At 36.7% G+C, this 18,469-nt stretch overlaps 1 protein-coding gene and 1 long non-coding RNA gene across 2 annotated transcripts; both read left to right on the forward strand.

The window, feature by feature from the left end:
* The first annotated feature begins 8,088 nt into the window (after positions 1 to 8,088).
* Positions 8,089 to 11,861, forward strand: LOC138326532 (exocyst complex component 3-like). Its single transcript, XM_069272631.1, has 5 exons — positions 8,089 to 8,191; positions 8,720 to 8,826; positions 9,345 to 9,426; positions 10,803 to 10,951; positions 11,744 to 11,861. Exons 2-5 carry the CDS (start codon positions 8,732 to 8,734, stop codon positions 11,859 to 11,861), a joined length of 444 nt encoding a protein of 147 aa, XP_069128732.1. The 5' UTR covers positions 8,089 to 8,191; positions 8,720 to 8,731.
* A 3,843-nt stretch (positions 11,862 to 15,704) lies between these two features.
* Positions 15,705 to 18,127, forward strand: LOC138325967 (uncharacterized). The gene is made up of 2 exons (XR_011208846.1): positions 15,705 to 17,279; positions 17,831 to 18,127. It is a non-coding gene; the product is annotated as an uncharacterized lncRNA (long non-coding RNA).
* Positions 18,128 to 18,469: the final 342 nt, after the last annotated feature.

Below are 18,469 nucleotides of genomic sequence, written 5' to 3' on the forward strand. Positions count from 1 at the left end.
CTTGCATGAAATGATCCTGACATGGTCCCGACAAAGTGTTGTTATTTTTCGGGTCGATCCGAAATCCAAGATGGCCGCCACAGCCGCCATCTTGAAAACACATTTTGAACTTCTTCTCAAGTTCTACCGGTGCGATTTGGCTGAAACTTGCATGAAATGATCCTGACATGGTCCCGACAAAGTGTTGTTATTTTTCGGGTCGATCCGAAATCCAAGATGGCCGCCACAGCCGCCATCTTGAAAACACATTTTGAACTTCTTCTCAAGTTCTACCGGTGCGATTTGGCTGAAACTTGCATGAAATGATCCTGACATGGTCCCGACAAAGTGTTGTTATTTTTCGGGTCGATCCGAAATCCAAGATGGCCGCCACAGCCGCCATCTTGAAAACACATTTTGAACTTCTTCTCAAGTTCTACCGGTGCGATTTGGCTGAAACTTGCATGAAATGATCCTGACATGGTCCCGACAAAGTGTGGTTATTTTTCGGGTCGATCCGAAATCCAAGATGGCCGCCACAGCCGCCATCTTGAAAACACATTTTGAACTTCTTCTCAAGTTCTACCGGTGCGATTTGGCTGAAACTTGCATGAAATGATCCTGACATGGTCCCGACAAAGTGTTGTTATTTTTCGGGTCGATCTGAAATCCAAGATGGCAGCCACAGCCGCCATCTTGAAAACACATTTTGAACTTCTTCTCAAGTTCTACCGGTGCGATTTGGCTGAAACTTGCATGAAATGATCCTGACATGGTCCCGACAAAGTGTTGTTATTTTCGGGTCGATCCGAAATCCAAGATGGCCGCCACAGCCGCCATCTTGAAAACACATTTTGAACTTCTTCTCAAGTTCTACCAGTGCGATTTGGCTGAAACTTGCATGAAATGATCCTGACATGGTCCCGACAAAGTGTTGTTATTTTTCGGGTCGATCCGAAATCCAAGATGGCCGCCACAGCCGCCATCTTTAAAACACATTTTGAACTTCTTCTCAAGTTCTACCAGTGCGATTTGGCTGAAACTTGCATGAAATGATCCTGACATGGTCCCGACAAAGTGTTGTTATTTTTCGGGTCGATCTGAAATCCAAGATGGCCGCCACAGCCGCCATCTTGAAAACACATTTTGAACTTCTTCTCAAGTTCTACCGGTGCGATTTGGCTGAAACTTGCATGAAATGATCCTGACATGGTCCCGACAAAGTGTTGTTATTTTTCGGGTCAATCCGAAATCCAAGATGGCCGCCACAGCCGCCATCTTGAAAACACATTTTGAACTTCTTCTTAAGTTCTACCGAAGGGATTTGGCTGAAACTTGCATGAAATGATCCTGACATGGTCCAGACAAAGTATTGTTACATCTCTGGTTGAATCCCAAAATCGAAGATGACTACCATGACACTATGTCTAATAATTAATTTTCCTATATTTAAAGGCCTTGGGCCTCTTGTTTGGAATAAAATTTGTTGAAAGAAATTGAAAATGATCCTGACATGATCCTGACAAAGTGACACCATATATAATTAGAATTTTAACAATTGTCAAGGTAGTCCAGATGACCGTTAAGGCCCTTTTGGGCCTCTTGTTAGGTCATCTGACCCGAAGAGGTCATGGATGACCTATAGGTCATCATGTTTCGTCCGTCTTCGTGGCGCCGTCCGTCGTGCGCCGTCCGCCGTGCGCCGTGCGCCGTCCGCCGTGCGCCGAGTGCGCCGTCCCGCCGTGCGTAAAACTTTTCACGATTTGAACTTCTTCTCAAGTTCTACCAGTGGATGGCTGAAACTTACCTGAAATGATCCTGAGATGGTCCCGACAAAGTGTTGTTATTTTTCGGGTCGATCCGAAATCCAAGATGGCCGCCACAGCCGCCATCTTGAAAACACATTTTGAACTTCTTCTCAAGTTCTACCGGTGCGATTTGGCTGAAACTTGCATGAAATGATCCTGACATGGTCCCGACAAAGTGTTGTTATTTTTCGGGTCGATCCGAAATCCAAGATGGCCGCCACAGGCGCCATCTTGAAAACACATTTTGAACTTCTTCTCAAGTTCTACCGGTGCGATTTGGCTGAAACTTGCATGAAATGATCCTGACATGGTCCCGACAAAGTGTTGTTATTTTTCGGGTCGATCCGAAATCCAAGATGGCCGCCACAGCCGCCATCTTGAAAACACATTTTAAACTTCTTCTCAAGTTCTACTGGTGCGATTTTGGCTGAAACTTGCATGAAATGATCTGACATGGGTCCCGACAAAGTGTTGTTATTTTTCGGGTCGATCCGAAATCCAAGATGGCCGCCACAGGCGCCATCTTGAAAACACATTTTGAACTTCTTCTCAAGTTCTACCGGTGCGATTTGGCTGAAACTTGCATGAAATGATCCTGACATGGTCCCGACAAAGTGTTGTTATTTTTCGGGTCGATCCGAAATCCAAGATGGCCGCCACAGCCGCCATCTTGAAAACACATTTTGAACTTCTTCTCAAGTTCTACCGGTGCGATTTGGCTGAAACTTGCATGAAATGATCCTGACATGGTCCCGACAAAGTGTTGTTATTTTTCGGGTCGATCCGAAATCCAAGATGGCCGCCACAGCCGCCATCTTGAAAACACATTTTGAACTTCTTCTCAAGTTCTACCGGTGCGATTTGGCTGAAACTTGCATGAAATGATCCTGACATGGTCCCGACAAAGTGTTGTTATTTTTGGGTCGATCCGAAATCCAAGATGGCCGCCACAGCCGCCATCTTGAAAACACATTTTGAACTTCTTCTCAAGTTCTACCGGTGCGATTTGGCTGAAACTTGCATGAAATGATCCTGACATGGTCCCGACAAAGTGTTGTTATTTTTCGGGTCGATCCGAAATCCAAGATGGCCGCCACAGCCGCCATCTTGAAAACACATTTTGAACTTCTTCTCAAGTTCTACCGGTGCGATTTTGCTGAAACTTGCATGAAATGATCCTGACATGGTCCCGACAAAGTGTTGTTATTTTTTCGGGTCAATCCCGAAATCCAAGATGACCGGCACATCTGCCATATTGAAAACACATTTTGAACTTCTTCTCAAGTTTTACTGGTTCGATTTGGCTGAAACTTGCATGAAATGATCCTGACATGGTCCCGACAAAGTGTTGTTGATATTTTTCGGGTCGATCCGAAATCCAAGATGGCCATCTTGTTATGAAATAGTCAATGTTTGTTTGTTTGCAATCAGTTGTGAGGTATAATTATAAATGATAAAAAACAATCTATAAGCTCTGACTTTAATACATGTACACTGATAAAAAATAACTGTTATTTTCAGTGTTAGAATTTTAAGATCATATATTTTATGTGAAGGTTTGCTTAAGATTAATGATATTATACAGTTACATTAGTGTTTACTGAATTATTCCTAATATTTAGAGGCCTGAACAGTTGGAGCGAGTTGACCAATACAAGAGGAGAATGACCCGTAAAAAGGTAAACCTATTTTATAAATATGAATTAAAAATATTTATTTTACATATTCAATTGTGAAAGTAGCTATATAACTTATACAAACTTCTTCCAATTAGCCAAGATGTAAGTATGTGAGAGTCATAGAGTGGGAGGAAACCGGAGTGCCTGGAAAAAACCTGACCCATATGATCTTGTAGATGACCACTGGCTTTTCACGTCTGTGCTGACCACAGGTACATGTCATGGTTTAATCAGATTGTGTTTAGCTACTGATAAAAAATGGATTGGTATATTTTTGAAATATGGATCTCTTGTTTTTTTAAATTTCGAGCTACATAGACAATGATCAATAAATGACTGATGTCTCTGACTTAACAATAACCGCTAGGTCGGTATTTCAAAGAAATTCGACTTGTATAGAATCATATATATTTTACTTTAACTTTGAAGGCTTCAGTGGGCTACCCCCATGCCTGAAGTCGTTGCAGGGCCAATCTCAGGATGGTGTCAAATTTGGCCTGAATTTCCATTATAAAGAGAGTGCCCCTCCATGGATGTCACTACGAAATGCAATGGTACAAAGGTAGTGTTTTCATTAACAAAAATAGGTACAAATGATGGTGGGCTGACCCCCCCATGGAGTATGGGGCCTGAAGGGGCGGGGTTAAAATGTGGGGTCATGGATATGTTGGCTATTTCCATATAAACTCTGGGACTTCTTGATCTGTAAACTAAGCAAGGTTATCATGGATATGTAACCTGGATATTACAATGGCTTAATGGGATATGTAGACATATGGTTAGGGTTGGATTGTAATTGGGTACAAATGATGGGGCTGACCCCCTGGGGGCCTGATCATAGGTCACTCAGATATGTAAACCTGGGGTCAATTTGGATATGTTCCATATAAACGACAAGGTTCCTTGGAAATGTAAGCCTAGATAGCATTCCATATGCAATTGTAGTAAACCTTATCAAGGTTTACCTGGGATATGTAAACCTGGGATATCAAACCTTGGGATTTCAGTTGACCCCTGGGGGTATCCTGAGGGGTTGGGGGTAAACCTGGGATATCAATTTGGATTACCTTGGATATGTAAACGAACTTTGGATTCCTCATGGTTACCTTGGATATGTAGCAAGCGACTCATAATGCAATCCTGTAGTTTGTTATCCTGTGGATATGATTCAAAATTGTACGGGAATGATGGGCTGACCCCCCAGGGGGGCCTGAGGATATGTCCAAACCTGGGGATCAATTTGGCTACCTTCCATATGTAAACGACTTATCTCTGAAACCAAGCTATGGTAAAGCACCCATATGCAATGGTTAGCATCCTTATAGGGGTGGGGATATGTCAAATTGTACAAATAATGGGGCATGACCCCTCCGGATATGCAGGGTGGGTCAAAATGGGGTCAATTTAAGGCTATTACCTGATATAAACCTGGGATATCATGAATTTTACCTTAAGGATATGTAAACCTGGGATATCATGGTTACATCGTTATGTAAGGGTTGGATATGTTAAACAACTGGGATATAAAACGGTTACCTAGATGGATATGTAAAAAAAGGGTCAATATCATGGTTGCCTTATTTTCATATAAATGTAAACCTGGGATATCATGTTACCTATGGATATGTAAACCTGGATAGCATATTTACCTTGGATATCAACCTAGATATCATGTTTACCTGTGGATATCGAATTAAACTTTGGGATCATGTTTTACCTTGGATATGTTCTAATTAGTCAGAGTCCTTGTGATAAATTACTATCAACACTTGGATAGGTGTAAACCTGGGATATCAGGTTACCTTGGATATGTCATTGATATTTTTAGGTTATGATGAAAAAATGGACTGTATATCATGTTTACCTTGGATCTGTTGTTTTTTAAATTAAGATATGTAAACTTGGGATACATTCTGGGATATCATGTTACCTTGGATATGTACAACCTGGGGATATCAAGGTTATCATTGGATATGTAAACCTAGGATAATCAAGGGGATATGTTAAACCTAGAGATATCAAGGTTATCATGGATATGAAACAGGGATATTAAGGTACCCTGGGATGTAAACATGGCCTATCAAGGTTAACTTGGATATGTAAACCTGGGATATCAAGGTTAATCATGATTGTAAACCTGGGATCATCAAGGTTACCTTGGATATGTAAAAACCTGGGAATTATAGGTTACCATGGATATGTAAACCTGGGATATCAAGGTTACCTTTGGATATGTAAACCTCAAGGATATCAAGGTTACCTTGGATATGTAAACCTGGGATATCAAGGTTACCTTGGATATGTAAACCTGGGGATATCAAGGTTACCTTGGATATGTAAACCTGGGATATCAAGGTTACCTTGGATATGTAAACCTGGGATATCAAGGTTACCTTGGATATGTAAACCTGGGATATCAGGTTACCTTGGATATGTAAACCTGGGGATATCATAGGTTACCTTGGATATGTAAACCTGGGATATCATGGTTACTTGGATATGTAAACCTGGGATATCAAGGTTACCTTGGATATGTAAACCTGGGATATCAAGGTTACCTTGGATATATGTAAAACCTTGGATATCATGGTTACCTTGGATATGTAAACCATGGGATATCAAGGTTACCTTGGATATGTAAACCTGGGATATCATGGTTACCTTGGATATGTAAACCTGGGATATCATGGTTACCTTGGATATGTAAACCTGGGATATCATGGTTACCTTGGATATGTAAACCTGGGATATCAAGGTTACCTTGGATATGTAAACCTAGGATATCAAGGTTACCTTGAATATGTAAACCTGGGATATCAAGGTTACCTTGGATATGTAAACCTGGGATATCATGGTTACCTTGGATATGTAAACCTGGGATATCATGGTTACCTTGGATATGTAAACCTGGGATATCAAGGTTACCTTGGATATGTAAACCTGGGATATCATGGTTACCTTGGATATGTAAACCTGGGATATCAAGGTTACCTTGGATATGTAAACCTGGGATATCATGGTTACCTTGGATATGTAAACCTGGGATATCATGGTTACCTTGGATATGTAAACCTGGGATATCAAGGTTACCTTGGATATGTAAACCTGGGATATCATGGTTACCTTGGATATGTAAACCTGGGATATCAAGGTTACCTTGGATATGTAAACCTGGGATATCATGGTTACCTTGGATATGTAAACCTGGGATATCATGGTTACCTTGGATATGTAAACCTGGGATATCATGGTTACCTTGGATATGTAAACCTGGGATATCAAGGTTACCTTTGGATATGTAAACCTGGGATATCATGGTTACCTTGGATATGTAAACCTGGGATATCATGGTTACCTTGGATATGTAAACCTGGGATATCAAGGTTACCTTGGATATGTAAAAAACTGGGATTATCAAGGTTACCTTGGATATGTAAACCTGGGATATCAAGGTTACCTTGGATATGTAAACCTGGGATATCATGGTTACCTTGGATATGTAAACCTGGGATATCATGGTTACCTTGGATATGTAAACCTTGGATATCATGGTTACCTGGAATATGTTGGATACTTTGTATGTAAACCTGGGATATCAATGGTTACCGTGGATATGTAAACCTGGGATATCAAGGTTACCGTGGATATGTAAACCTGGGATATCATGGTTACCTTGATATGTAAACCTGGGATATCATGGTTACCTTGGATATGTAAACCTGGGATATCATGGTTACCTTGGATATGTAAACCTGGGATATCAAGGTTACCTTGGATATGTAAACCTAGGATATCAAGGTTACCTTGGATATGTAAACCTGGGATATCATGGTTACCTTGGATATGTAAACCTGGGATATCAAGGTTACCGTGGATATGTAAACCTGGGATATCAAGGTTACCTTGGATATGTAAACCTGGGATATCATGGTTACCTTGGATATGTAAACCATGGCTGATATCAAGGTTACCTTGGATATGTAAACCTTGGATATCAAGGTTACCTTGGATATGTAAACCTGGGATATCAAGGTTACCTTGGATTATGTAAACCTGGGATATCAAGGTTACCTTGGATATGTAAACCTGGGATATCAAGGTTACCTTGGATATGTAAACCTGGGATATCAGGTTTACACTTGGATAGGTAACCTATATCATGGTTACCTTGGATATGTAAACCTGGGATATCATGGTTACCTTGGATAATGTAAACCTGGGATATCAAGGTTACCGTGGATATGTAAACCTGGGATATCATGGTTACCTTGGATATGTAAACCTGGGATATCATGGTTACCTTGGATATGTAAACCTGGGATATCATGGTTACCTTGGATATGTAAACCTGGGATATCATGGTTACCTTGGATATGTAAACATGGCATATCAAGGTTACAGTGGATATTGTGTTGAAGTCTCAGCCAATTAAAAGAAAAACATTTACAAAGAAATATAGAACAGTCATATCCTTAAAAGATAAATGTTTGATACATGAAAAAGCATGTTGATACAAATATAAAGAATGATATCTTTATTTCTATGTTGTTTGACATACAACATGATTGAATCTTTGTCAGAATTTTAATACAATGATTTAGATGATGTGTTATATTTTTGTTTGACCTTTTCAGTTTGGATGTAGTAGAAGAGACCTATAAATCTATCCAGCCATTGAAAGATAAACTGAGTTCTGTAAACAAAGAAAACAACAGTTTTTGTCAGGTAAGCATTGAACATGATAATCTGTTTTGTTTGTGCCCTATAGTTTGTAGAATATCATCAGTATAGAAGTATTTCTTGAACCCTATATATCAGGGTTATACAAAAAGCCTTATTGGAACTGAACTTCAGAGATTTACCTTCTAATTGAGGTCAGATGTTTTATGGCAGACGCAGACTTGTACAAAATTCTGTTACATAAAGATCAATTCTGCATAACTGAGTCTGTTTGTCAAGAATATTGGATCATGTCCCTTTCTCTGAGTTAAGTAGAATAAATAGATTGAAAATTCTGCTACAGTTTTGTGAAAAATCAAGAATGAGAAAACAAGAAAAAGTCATTAAGATAAAATTACAACAAAATCTGAACTATGGAAGTTGTCTGCACAGATTTCCTTGAGAGTTGTAATGTCAGGAGGGTTGCAAAATTACTGCAGATGTAAGCTCTTTTGTGTAATTTAATGGAATTTTAGAAGAAAATTGTTCCTTTGAAGGAGAATAGTTTATCATTTTATCTGTATTTTCAAACAGCTTGGTTCTGCCATGGAAAATCTGAAGCACATCTTTACTGTACCTGAAAGTGTGAGGAAGACAGCTGAATTTATTAATGAAAGTAAACTTCTACAGGCACATAAACAGTAAGTTATCTCCCTTGACAAACAAACAGTAAGTGATCTCCCCTTGAACAAATTACATCCCCTGACAAAGAACTAAAGACTGTTTTCGTTCATGCAGAACAACTGGTTCGACCATTTGTAAAAGTCTTTATTTCAAGTATAAATCTTGACAAACCTGCAGTTTATGATACAGGCCTGTGAGGGCTTTGTCAAAGCTTGTCTGAAAACATAAAAATCACCAGGTCCGTCTTTAATTCATAAACGAACAACTAGGTCCAACCAGTCAAACAGCATAATCGAAAACGGCCTAAGCTACCACCTGTTGGAATATATACAATCAATTATCTCTCTTTGGTTATTATTGAAACTGTTAAACATTTCAGATATTAACATGCTGCACACTATCAAAATATGACTCAAATAGTATTTTTAAAAGCAATTTTAATTTGCATGTAACTGATAGTAAGTTATACCTAGCCTAGTATACAAAGTATATAATTTATGTACATGAGGATGTTTCATTATTTACTTTCTGACAGTCTCACTGACCTTGAGATGGCACGAGATGACCTTATGTTTGAACTTCATAAACAGCCACAGAAGTCTCCAACAGATAATAATGTAAGCATCCCTTCACAGGTTCTATCATGGTATAATAACATAACTTCAATTTGTATTTCCTATAAATGAGTATATAAATATAAGATGAGATACAGGGATGTAATTTTGGCATTGTGTCCATAAATATGTAAATATAAGATGAGATACAGGAATGTAATTTTGGCATTGTGTCTATAAATATATAAATATAAGATGAGATACAGGGATGTAATTTTGGCATTGTGTCTATAAATATATAAAATATAAGATGAGATACAGGGATGTAATTTTTGGCATTGTGTCTATAAATATATAAATATAAGATGAGATACAGGAATGTAATTTTGGCATTGTGTCCATAAATATATAAATATAAGATGAGATACAGGAAATGTAATTTTGGCATTGTGTCTATAAATATATAAATATAAGATGAGATACAGGGATGTAATTTTGGCATTGTGTCTATAAAATATAATAAATATAAGATGAGATACAGGGATGTAATTTTGGCATTGTGTCCTATAAATATATAAATATAAGATGAGATACAGGAATGTAATTTTGGCATTGTGTCCATAAATATGTAAATATAAGATGAGATACAGGAATGTAATTTTGGCATTGTGTCCATAAATATTAAATATAAGATGAGATACAGGAATGTAATTTTGGCATTGTGTCTATAAATATATAAATATAAGATGAGATACAGGAATGTAATTTTGGCATTGTGTCTATAAATATATAAATATAAGATGAGATACAGGGATGTAATTTTGGCATTGTGTCCATAAATATATAAATATAAGATGAGATACAGGAATGTAATTTTTGGCATTGTGTCCTATAAATATATAAATATAAGATGAGATACAGGGATGTAATTTTGGCATTGTGTCCTTGATCATTTCGATAATCCTTCTGCAACTTATATCCATCCTCGGTACTCCAGGGGTTACTATTACTGATGTTATATCCATCCCTGGTCTATCTCATAGTAAAACTGAAGGCAGTTCAGAAGGGGAAAAAAATCTGACCAATCACAGGCCTACAAAGACTTGCTTTGTTGACTATTAAGACAGCGACGCCCGACTTCAAAGCCACACAGTCAACTACAGTGTACCATTATAAAGTTCTTTTGATGCCTTTAGTTTTACCATGAGATAGTCCAGGGGTGGAACAGCAACACCAGGTGCATCGAGGATGCTCATATCTGATGACTCATAGGTGCATCTACAATTACTGAGATAAAACTGTATAAGAGAATGAGTCCGATATGGCATTGAATGTTGGTCACTTACTTATAAAGATTGGCTCCCTCTCACACATATATAAGGAATGTTCTTTGTGTTTACATAAAGGTAATGCTATCAGTGTTTTATTGGTTGTTTCAGACTCTCACAAAGTATTTTAAGGATGTAGAGAAGCTTTCTGAGGACCTAGGGAAACAGTTGTGGATCATTATGGGCAGGGTACTCATCACTGTACGACGAGAACCGACCCTCATTGTCACAGCTCTACGTATAATAGAGAGAGAGGAGAAGTAAGTAAACTGAAGGGTGATTGGGTGACTCAGTGGTAACCAAGGCTACCAGAGGCAACTAAGGCTACCAGTGGTAACCAAGGCTACCAGAGGTAACCTAAGGCTACCAGTGGTAACTAAGGCTATCAGTGGTAACCAAGGCTACCAGAGTTTCGTAGTTTCCAAAGATTTCCTTATAAGGGTATTTGGGTTACCTGTATTATGTGTACTTTCGCCTTCAGACTCTCGCATGCTTTAATACTGTTTGGGGTGTAGTCATCCCTGTGGTTAAGATGTCCTGATATATCACCAAAAGCCCTCCACCTCTGGGTTGCAAGTTTGAATCCATATGGGGCAGTTGTCAAGTTCTGACTGCTGGTCATGGGTTTTTTTTTTGATACACCATGTATGCCCTACCTCCTAAACCTGGTACATCCTTGAACGACTAAATGATCCTAACAGTTAACGGTCATCTTGTTAATCAAATTTGAGATCTAAACGTTCAGGGAGCTTTTTTACAAATGTGAGTTAGACGTTACTGCCAACATTTCAATGCCTCAATCATCAGCAGTGTAAGCCTGTTGTACCTTAGTCTGGACATTCAAAGGATTTTTCTCTCAACCTGGAAAAAATGTTACTGCACCTGATAGTTATTACATCATCTCAGGCTAAAATAACATTGTGCTGATTGGATTTTATGCATGTCTTTGATAGAGAAATTATTATGATGCACAAATTCATCACTGCGTACCAAAATACCGGTAAGTACTTTTACAGTATACTGATTCAGCTAACATCTTTTATATAATATAGACGAGATGAGATTGTAATGAAGAGGAAAGAACAAACTGGTTTCCTTCCCGTGGGACGACCAAAGAGGTGGAAACAGAAAACCTTTGAGATTCTGGAACGCACCATTACATATAAGTAAAAGTGTCTAAGAATCTCGTGGTGCAAGGTCTTGTGTGGCCTAACTCCAAAGTCCTTTTGAGCTAAGTTAATTACCACATTTACTTTGTTATATAGAATATTATGGTGACATTGCTGGACAGGTAAAAATGTATGGTGGATTAATGACGTCAACTAGTGTTTTATTTTTATGTATTAAAATCATTGTGATTAAAGGTTTTCTTGGTCTTATAGCCTCAACAGCTTTAAAGCAGAGACCCATAAATGAGTAAATAGATAAATATAGCAATCAAACTAAATTTTTTAAGAAATCTATGGTCTATACAGATCCATTATGGAGATTGTCTGAAAAGCTCTGGCATCTGCATGTATATATAGACCGTAGATTTCATAAAAAGATAGTTTAATGCTTAAATAAATACCATCATGCCTCAAAGTGAGAAAACTTCATTGTCCATTAATACATTAACTTTAATCAACTATCTCACTTATAGGTATATTTGGACAAAAGCAAACAGGAAGCTGTGAAAACAAACAAGATAAGCAAGAAAAAGAAAACAACAGAAAAGACTGCAGTCTAGAAAGATCTTTTGTACTAAATCTGTTTCTCGTTACTGTTTGTAAATGGCAAATCCTTTTTTTTTTTTTTTTTTGAAATGCTGAATTAATGTAAATATTTGTACATTTTTTGTGTTGTTGAAGTTTTGAAATGAAAAGTAATAAGAAGTAAATCTCGTGTGATTTTTTTAATGAACTGTAAACCATCCATGGCAGTCATTTGGAAACAGGTCATAAATGATCAATTGTAGATACTTCTGGCCAATAGATTGCTTTGGTCAGTCTATAGCTTTACTGAGGCATACAGAGTAAGAATGCATATGTATATAGCAATCTCCAGAGACCTGATATTGGCCATGTTAGGATAAGGTCACAGCAGTCAAGTATGTGGAAATCTTAAAACAAGAATTATGTGTAATTATAAGTATTGCCCATACCACTTTGTTTATTTATTACATAACTATAATGGAATATTTAAAAACATCTGAAACTAAAACAAAATGAAGGAAATGTGAAATGCAGCATAATTTTGTCCTACAGCATCTGAATCCCACGACATGAAATGAATCCTGCAAGATGGCCTTTAGCTATATTCTCAAGATTGTTTAGGATTAGACTTACACTTTTTAGGTCACCTGAGACGAAGTCTCAAGTGACCTATTCTAATCGCCTTTTGTCCGTCGTCGTGCGTCGTGCGTTGTCCGTCGTCCGTCGCATGTCCGTAAACAATTTACATTTTCGACTTCTTCTCCAAAACTGCTGAAGCAATTTCAATGAAATTTTGCACAAACCTTCTAAGGCATAAGGCCAATCAAAATTGTGAATTATATGGTCCCCACCCCCCAGGGGGCTGTGGGAGGGGCCAAAAGGGGTAAAATTTCAAAAATCTTCTTCTCTACTCACAGATGTGGTAGAATCAAATACTCTTCATAGATAGAAAGGTCTTAAGGTCCTTTACAAAAATTGTGAATTATATGACCCTGGGGTCTCTAGTTTCCTCCTGGGGAGGGGGTTAAGTTTACTATACTTTATATTGAGAAAACACATTTTTGCGCATTATTTGGTCATTTGTTGTAGGAAATGAGTCAAATGTTGTCAGAATTATCAGTATGAGATGGCCATTTAATCCTATTAACAAATTTTCTATAACTGACCCCCAGGGGTCTTAGAGGCGGGGTCAAAACGGGTCAAATAGGCTAAAACTTCAAAAATCTTCTTCTAAAATTCTGGATATGGTAGAATCAAATACTTTTCATAAATAGAAAGGTCTTAAGGTCCTTTACAAAAATTGTGAATTATATGACCCTGGGGTCAAGTTTACTATAGTTTTATATAGGGAAAACACATTTATGAGCATTTTTTGCTCAATTTTCATTGGAAACGAGTCAAACTTGGTTAGAATTAATAGCCTGAGATAGCATTTTAATATCATATCCACATTGGTTCTGGCCGACCCCCTGGGGGCAGAGGGGCGGGGCTAAAAAAGGGTCAAATAGGCTAAAACTTCAAAAATCTTCTTCTGAAATTCTGGAAATGGTAGAAACAAATACTTTTCATAAATAGAAAGGTCTTAAGGTCCTTTACAAAAATTGTGAATTATATGACCCTGGGGTCTCCTGTTTCCCCTTGGGGAGGGGGTCAAGTTTACTATAGTTTATATAGGGAAAACACATTTATGAGCATTTTTTGCTCAATTTTCATTGGAAACGAGTCAAACTTGGTTAGAATTATTAGCCTGAGATAGCATTTTAATATCATATCCATATTGGTCCAGGCCGACCCCCTGGGGGCAGAGGGGTGGGGCAAAAAAAAGGTCAAATAGGCTAAAACTTCAAAAATATTCTTTTAAAATTCTGGAAATGGTATAATCAAATACACTTTATAGATATGAAAAGGTCTTAAAGTTTGTTTATAAAAATTGTAAATTATATGACCCTGGGGTCTCCTGTTTCCCCTTGGGGAGGGGGTCAAGTTTACTATAGTTTATATAGGAAAAACACATTAATGAGCATTTTTTGCTCAATTTTCATAGGAAATGAGTCAAACTTGGTTAGAATTATTAGCCTGAGATAGCATTTTAATATCATATCCACATTGGTCCTGGCCGACCCCCTGGGGGCAGGGGGGGGGGCTAAAAAAGGGTCAAATAGGCTAAAACTTCGAAAATCTTCTAAAATTCTGGATATAGTAGAATCAAATAATTATAGATGGAAAGGTCTTCAGGTGTTTTATAAAAACTGTGAATTATATGATCTTGGGGTCTCACGTTACCCCCTGGGGAGGGGTCAAGTTTACTTTAGTTTATATAGGAAAAACATATTTGTGAACATTATTTGCCCAATTTTCGTAGGAAATTAGTCAAACTTGATTAGAATTATTAGCCGAAGATATAGCATTTTAACATCCATATCCGTCCTCGATGACCCCCTGGGGGACCAGAGGGGCAGGACCAAACAGGGTCAAATTGATTAAAATTTCAAAAATACCTCTAAGTTCACAGGTTTGATGGAAGCAAATACTCTTCATGGTCTGAAAAGGTCAAATTTATAAATCACTGACCAACTTCAAGGCCCAGCATATAGTGTTTATATGTCTTTAATTTGTTTCATTATTTGTTTCATTATATATTCTAACTCAGGTGACCGTTAAGGCCCATGGGCCTCTTGTTAAGAAAAAGAGCCAAATATAGTTTAGCATCACTGCTATATTCCAAGATTGTTTCGGATTAGACTTACACTTTTTAAGAAAAAGAGCTTAATATAGTTTAGCATCACTAAGTTTCACAGCCTCTGAATCCCAACCCCTGAAATGACTCCTGCAATAATTAGGTGTGTTGAGGTGATATTGATGTCCTTTAGCTATATTTAAAGTTTGGTTAGGATTGGATATATAGTTTTTGAGAAACGGAGCTGAATGCAAAACTTTAAAGTCAAGTCATAAATAGTTTAGCATCCCAAAGTTTCACAGCCTCTGCATCCTACTGCCTGAAATGACTCCTGCAATAATTAGATGTGTTGAGGTGATAATGATGTCCTTTAGCTATGTTTAAAGTTTGGTCAGGATTGGACTTAAACTTTTTGAGAAACAGAGCCAAACACAAAACTTTAAAAGCAAAATGTTGACGAAAACAGCCCCTGGAAAGGTAACACCATAGTATTGCCTTCGCAAACCATCATGGCGGGCGATACAAAAAAAGTACTCAAATATTGGTCTTAGATACGGTGATTCTGAATGACGCAATTCAAAGTTTGTTCACTTAAATGACCCTGACCTACTTTCAAGGTCAGTGACCAATTACATCAGAAACTTACAATGTCTACTGAAGGGTTCTTTGGTGAACAAGAGGCCCAGAGGGCCTCCTGTATGAAATTCAGAATCGGATTCTGATCGGAAAAACAGAAATTCCGATTGGAATCCAATCGGATTCTTAAAAATTTACCAAAAATCCGATCGGACACGGATTCTGTGTGCAATATCTGATCGGATTCTAAGAAGCAAAAATCCCAGTCTGTAAAATCCTATTCTATATCCAGTTAGATTTTAGAGAATTGGAAAAATATTCCGACTGTGACACAGATTTCTGAACTTTGTAATATTGACAGAGTCAGATTTTCTGACTTAAGAGTTTTCACTGACACAGATTTTCTGACTTGGAGTTTTCACTGACACAGATTTTCTGACTTAGAGTTTTCACTGAAATACAGATTCCAAACTTTAACTTTAAACAGACAAAGATTTTCAAGCTTTGAGTATATATAATCCCACAAATTCACTTAACACTTGAACATATTCATAAAAAACAATTAATTATCTTCTTTTAATTTTAGTTTCATTTAAGATTTTTTTATCAGCAGATATTGAAATAAAACATGTGTAATATCATCATTCTAATATGAGCAAAGGGGCCAGCAAACATTAATTTTTATGTCATATAAATTAACTTTGAAATCAATAATTCTACACAATATAAATTTTTTCTACTATCCAAAGGAGTTTCCAAATCAAATGTGATTCAAACAGCAACTAGTCTATTTGGTATGGTAAAATGTGGTCTTTTTGCAAGGTTCAAGAATATATCCTGTACTATTATGATCATCAGTACCATCAGTCTCTGGCAATTTTCATAATACATGTAACGGGTATTATAATAAATACATATTCCAATTAAAGAATTCATTTTTTAAGTTCTTCTTATTTAATTATTTAATAGCTATCATAACAGGTAGGTAAATTAGGTAATTTTAAATTTTTCTGTCTTGATATTATATATGTATACTAATTAAGTCCAGATCCCAGGCCAGTGTGTATATATAACCAATATGTTGCTGAGATCTACATCTCTTATCATGTAGATGCATGGGCCCAGCTGGGCACTGGACTAGGGAGGTCAAGGGATAGGATTCTGAGTCATAAAAATTCATGGGGCCAACCAAAGGGCATATGTTTATATCTAAACAAGTATGATTTATCTATTAAATCTATTTACTGGAATATATGATAATTATGTTTACATAATTACATAAACATGTCTGTAATGTAGTTGTTTTCAATCAAATATGTCAAATGAAATTAAATCACTTTTTAATTACTATGGCACTTAGATTGAAAATCCTTTCTTGTGCCCCAATTTTTCTAACCGAGAATCTACATTCTAGCACTTTTGAAAGTGAATGCTGTTGATGGAGGGAGACTATTTTCTTCTCTGTGATTTTGTGTGAATATATAACTATAAAAGTGTTCTAGGAATGGAACTATATTGTGCTATTTTGGATTCTATGGTTCAGTAAAAGGTAATATGCAACTACATTAACAGAAGAGCATTTATGGATGTATTAATGAGAAGGAGATGAAGATTTCAGCCATGAGAGCAATATTCATACTGGTGAGTTCTAAATTCATAGAAATATTTGGAGAGTATATATACTATGTAATTATTGTGATACTTGTGGGACACATATTTAGTTAAATGATGAGAATGCTATTGTCATATTGAATATAGTATTGCCAGTAAAATCCTTCTTGAGATCAATATTGTTGGATCATATATCAGTACAAAGCACAAAAATTAGAATTTATGAAGCATCAGTATATTGTTTGTAACATAAATTGAATCACTATGCTATAATTTACAGCTTGCATCCACTTGAACTATTAAAATATGTCAAATACATGTACAGAGCAGAAATAGTTTGAAACCTCAGTCAGAGAGGTCAATCAATACATATATACAATAATGCATGCTTTTTGTCCAGCTTGTTTTCCTAAAACCTAGCTGTGATTTTATTGGATTTCAGTGAATTTATAATACTGATGCAGCTTTATAATTATAACTATAATGTTAATATAAAAGTAAAATTAGGATTAGGATGTTGATAAGAGAAGATCAACTATTTTTTTTAAACTAAATTGAATGGTTTTTTTTCTGTATTTCAGATAATGTAAAGTCAACAGTTACACCTTGCTACTTAACAAATTAAACTATCAATGAAAGGAAGGATCAGTTGTACCAGGAAAAACTCTTTAATGCGAAGAGGAGCAAGAATATCATGGAAAATAAAACATTGTCTTATTATCTAAAGGACTTAATTATATATATGTGTGTATATATATAAAGAGGCATTGAAATATTATAGATATATGAGCTAAAAGCCATAATATGGTTAAAGGACTAAATTGACTTTTTTAACTTCTATATTAGATAATTATTGAATAAAAAATCCTGCTTACAAACTTTCTTGTTAGTTTTTTGTTTATTTTGTTGACTTCCCTGGTGTACTAATAAATCTGATCAGATATGTGGCTACAGTAAACTATCATGGTTTGCAGAAAATCTGATCAGATTATTTTTCCAAAATCCAATCGGAATAAAATTCAAAATACGATTGGGTTTTTAGAAAAATCTGATCAGATTTTTTTTCTGAATTCTGGTCGGAATTTTGAGTCGGATTTTATCTGCTGAGATTTTAATACAACTGGATTTTTTTCTGCACGGATTTTCCATATATGGAAAATCTTACTCTATTCATTTAAATATTACGCCCCTGTTTTCCGATCAGAAAAAAGTTTTCCCGA

Source organism: Argopecten irradians, chromosome 6 (genome assembly GCF_041381155.1).
Source record: "Argopecten irradians isolate NY chromosome 6, Ai_NY, whole genome shotgun sequence".
NCBI lineage: Eukaryota > Metazoa > Mollusca > Bivalvia > Pectinida > Pectinidae > Argopecten > Argopecten irradians.

Coding starts and splice junctions, on each gene's coding strand:
- LOC138326532 (XM_069272631.1), top strand. CDS start 8,732: ATGGAAAATCTGAAGCACATCTTTACTGTACCTGAAAGTGTGAGGAAG. Junction 9,427..10,802: donor AGTCTCCAACAGATAATAAT/GTAAGCATCCCT, acceptor TGGTTGTTTCAG/ACTCTCACAAAGTATTTTAA. Junction 10,952..11,743: donor ATAATAGAGAGAGAGGAGAA/GTAAGTAAACTG, acceptor TATATAATATAG/ACGAGATGAGATTGTAATGA.